Genomic DNA, 3,874 nt, shown 5'->3' with positions numbered 1-3,874 from the left:
ACCTGGGAGCAAAAAAAAAAAAAAAAAAGGAGGGGGGGGAAAAAAAAAAGCCCAAACCCCAAGAGCAAACAACCCTTAGTGTGCAGTGTCTCGAAGGCAGGGTGAGAAATGAGCTGCAGGGTCCGTGGTCCTGCCCCTGCTGAGGGTGGGGCTTTATTTCTGAACGTGAGCCTGATCTGTCAAAATTTTGAAGAACTTTTTAAATCCGAACCTTGAACTTAGATCTTCCCCGCCGTGAGAGCCGCTGCAGCATTAAATAGGAGCGGGAGAGGGAAGGCAAGAGTGCAGAGTCACGGTTTGGGTGCTGCTCTGCTCCAAGAGTGCAATAACAAACCGCTCGGGAACGTGCTGGGTGACCGCTGAGGACCTTCGTGTTCTGGAGGCAGCGCCCACCCAGCGTGTCAGCGCTCGGGAGCAGGGGCTGGCCTGGTCTTGTACCCGCCTCCAATTCCACCTGCTTTTATCTCTCAAAACAAAAAACCCCATGTGTGTGAAATTCATCACAGGGAGAACTTGTGGGGTAGGAGGTGACTCCAGATTCCCGGTGTAGAGGCCGTACTCCTGCACCCGAGAATCCTAGTTTTTGAGTCGGATTATGACGAACACTGAAACACTTGAGTCTTGCGTCCTTTTCCGGGAGGAAACTCCTGCTTTCCCTTCCAGAGCTGCCTGCAGCGGGGCCTGTCACCTCTCGAGTCCAAGGAAGGCGGGTTGCGTTGTAGTTCTGGGCCGTGTTTGGGGTAGGGGCTTGACAGACGGATGCCTCCCCGTCCCGTGACTACTATGCAGTCTTTAGAAAACGCCTCCCTTCGAGCTGCACAGAGGTCAAAGGGTTTAACCTCGAGGTGGTACAACCCTCGTCAGAAGTCGGCACACGCGTCCGCAGCTCGGTTTCGCGCCACCTGACCTGAGACAGGTCGTGCCCACAGCTCCAAGAACAAAACAGCTCCAAAACCAGGACAGGTGTCCTCTTCCCCCGCCAGGCTGTGTCTTAACGCCCCGTCCGCAGGTTCGCCTGGCAACCTCCCCTACTTCTGCAGAGCCAGTCAGTGTCCGTATTAGCCACTATGTGATTGACCTTGCTCTTTGAAACGTCGTGTGTAATAGCGATGGCAAAGCTCGGGGAACCAACTGCCGGTCCAGCAGGGGTTTTTAGTGGTTTCAGTTTTCACCACTCGGGAGCTGGGCTGGTCTTTGTTGAGCTGAACGTTGGCAGGCTGGAGCTGCGTCAAGTGAGCGTAATTACACACAGGTCACAAGGGTGGGCAGGGCTAATCAGTGCAACTGAAAAAATGTGAATAAGTTTAATCTAAAACTGATTAAAAAAAAAAAAAAGGCATTCTAGGTTTTTTCACTGCTGTTTTTTAAATAGGAACTTTAAGTCCTCTGTGCTTGTCTGTTTGCTAGGAGCAGTATGAGACACTGTTACTGTTTTGAAATGCATGCATGTTACAAGATGAGTCTCCAACCAGAGAAAAAATAAAATTAAAACTTTGTGTACATCTGTTCCTTACTGCTGTCCTCTTTCAAGTGCTCTAAGCGTCAGCTGTTCCTCCACGAGGTACGTGGTCATTTTAAGTCCTACATTAACCACACCTTTTTATCTGTGCCTGTAAAATGGGGGTGTGTAAGAACTGATTTTTATCAAGTACCAGTTCCTATCAAATCTGATAGGAAAAATCTAATAGTGAAGGAGATGCTGCCGACTCCTTGGGTGCAGCTGAAGCTCAGTCGCTCCCGCACGCGGGGGTACCGAGGGGGATTAGTGTCGAGAAAAGTAAGCTCTGCTGCCCTGTAAAACCCAAGCTCCTTCTGATAGCTTTAGAGATGAGAACTTAATCCCGGCGTTCAGACTCAGGAAAAGGAAAGTTCACTACACTAGAGAGTTTTATTTAAAAAAAGTTCCAAGCAGACCAGGGCATGAAACACACGCGCAGATGTGCTGGGTTAGTCCATGCGAGCTTTCAGGGTCCTGGTGGTGATCTTGTCTTTTTCACTAGAGGGGGAAAAGAGAAGGCGATTAGTAAATCCTCATTTAATACCTCCATGTAGACTGTCCCTTTGTTAGGAGGCTGCAGGGTGCATCGGTAGCTTGTTTGTTAGTGCAGGCAGGATCACCTGAATAAACCCCCTTCTCCTGCCACTCCCTGCCGGGGGAGCTCCTGTGGGCTCAGTCAGCAGCAGCACCTGGGGTGCTGCAGGGAAACGGCTCCACGAGCTAAATAAGTCACTTCAGAAATCAGTTTGATCACAGCGTCTGGAAGTTAATGTTGCGTCCAGCTGCGGCAAAGAGCTTCCTCTTGGCCAGCGCTTCTCGTACGTGGAGTCACACTCGAAACACCGTCAGAACACAGCCAGGGGATCCCCAGGCAGCAAGAGTCTGACTCCAGCATTAATTACCCGCGGCTCCCACAGTCCTGGCAACAGCCACAAACTGCAACAGAGAGCGGCCAGGAGAGACAAAACACCGAGAATGGACAAAGCGTTGCTGCAGACACTGCTGGAAGGGAGCAGGAGCAGGGATACCCTGGAAACCAAGCCCTTAACTGACTGTAACGCACAGCTTGTGAACTTCTGCCTCTGTTCTGTAGGGGAAGAGAGCAGCACTTACATGATGTGTACTACCACACCCATTCCAGATATGGCATCTCTGTCCACTGCATTCAACATGGCCTGCGAGATTGTTTCGAAGAGGTGATCGGGTTCCTGAGGAACAGAAGGCATTTTTAGTTGGCGTAAAAACCGAACGCCAAGTCCTCGGATTTCGTTCAAACCCCAAAGCATCCTTCCAAGATGCTGCGAGATTTCCCCTGCAGGCTGCTGAAAGCTACAGCTCCTTGGTTCTCCTTCAGGAAGTACCAAAGGACAAAGCTTTTCCTCCAACACCCCGTTATTTCGGGCTCTCCAGTTAACAGCAGGAGGCTGAATCCAAGAACCGGCCGCCTCGCTCACCATGTCGGGCTCCCAGAGGGACTCGCACATGCCGTACATCTGCTCCGAGCAGGTGCCGCTGACCACGAAGTCATCGGTTATCATGGGACAGCCGATCAGGTCTAGAGAGCAGATGAAAGGTTCGTGCGTTACGGGGTCCAGCCCAGCGATGACCGGTTCGGTGTAGTAAGGTCCAAACCTGTGGAGAACAACACGGCTTAGAGCACGGCAGCCACCTCAAAGCCGTTCCGTCACCCCACGGATGCTTTTGGTGGGAGGGGACCTTTTCAGGTTAACCCTGCACAGGTAAAGAGAAGAAAAGCTGTGCTTTCACAGGATTATTTTAACAATACTCGGTCTGCTTTTGCAAGGAAGTTGAAGGTAACATGGTCTCCTTTTGCCACACCACAAGGTCGTGACAGGAGCCCTCCTCAGCCTCCCAGCTCTCTAGAACCAGCCCAACCACCACAGCCTTCACTGGCACATAAAGCGCGACTCCGCTGTTTGACAGTTACCGTCTCTCATAGAGCAGATTGGAAACCATGCTCATAAAAGTCTGCGGTTTGATCTGCCTGCCTTCCTTCAGCTCGTAGAGGTTCAGCCTGAACTTCAGTCTCTGGGCACTGCAAGAGATGATGATCAGCATTAAAGCAGAGGCAGGTTCCTTTTTTTTTTTTTCATTTTTTTCCCCACCTTCACCCAGGCCTGAACTGTTCTGCCTGCTGCCAGGTACCAGCTCCTGACACACACCTTTGGCAGGTAGGCATTCCAGACGCAGCTCCTTCAACACCTTAAGTTATTGTTAGTAGCAGTGTGATCTTAAATCATGTGCAGTTTTATTTTTTAAAAAAAAAAGCCCACACCTCCCAGTAAGGGAGACCAAGAACAGTGCTGACACCCAGCTGTGATACCCTCCCCTGCACATAAACAAGATTTATGCCCA

At 50.9% G+C, this 3,874-nt stretch overlaps 1 protein-coding gene across 1 annotated transcript; it reads right to left on the bottom strand.

The window, feature by feature from the left end:
- Nucleotides 1-1,869: 1,869 nt before the first annotated feature.
- Nucleotides 1,870-3,554, bottom strand: PSMB3 (proteasome (prosome, macropain) subunit, beta type, 3; the record flags this gene model as incomplete). Its single annotated transcript, XM_009869324.1, has 4 exons — nucleotides 1,870-1,996; nucleotides 2,612-2,706; nucleotides 2,953-3,130; nucleotides 3,447-3,554. Coding segments are annotated over 4 exons (430 nt in total), but the record flags the coding sequence as incomplete, so codon positions are not given.
- Nucleotides 3,555-3,874: the final 320 nt, after the last annotated feature.

This window comes from Apaloderma vittatum, unplaced genomic scaffold (assembly GCF_000703405.1).
Source record: "Apaloderma vittatum isolate BGI_N311 unplaced genomic scaffold, ASM70340v1 scaffold28865, whole genome shotgun sequence".
Classification (NCBI taxonomy): domain Eukaryota; kingdom Metazoa; phylum Chordata; class Aves; order Trogoniformes; family Trogonidae; genus Apaloderma; species Apaloderma vittatum.
Note: the sequence above shows the minus strand (reverse complement) of the source record. Positions and strands in the feature narration are given on the sequence as shown.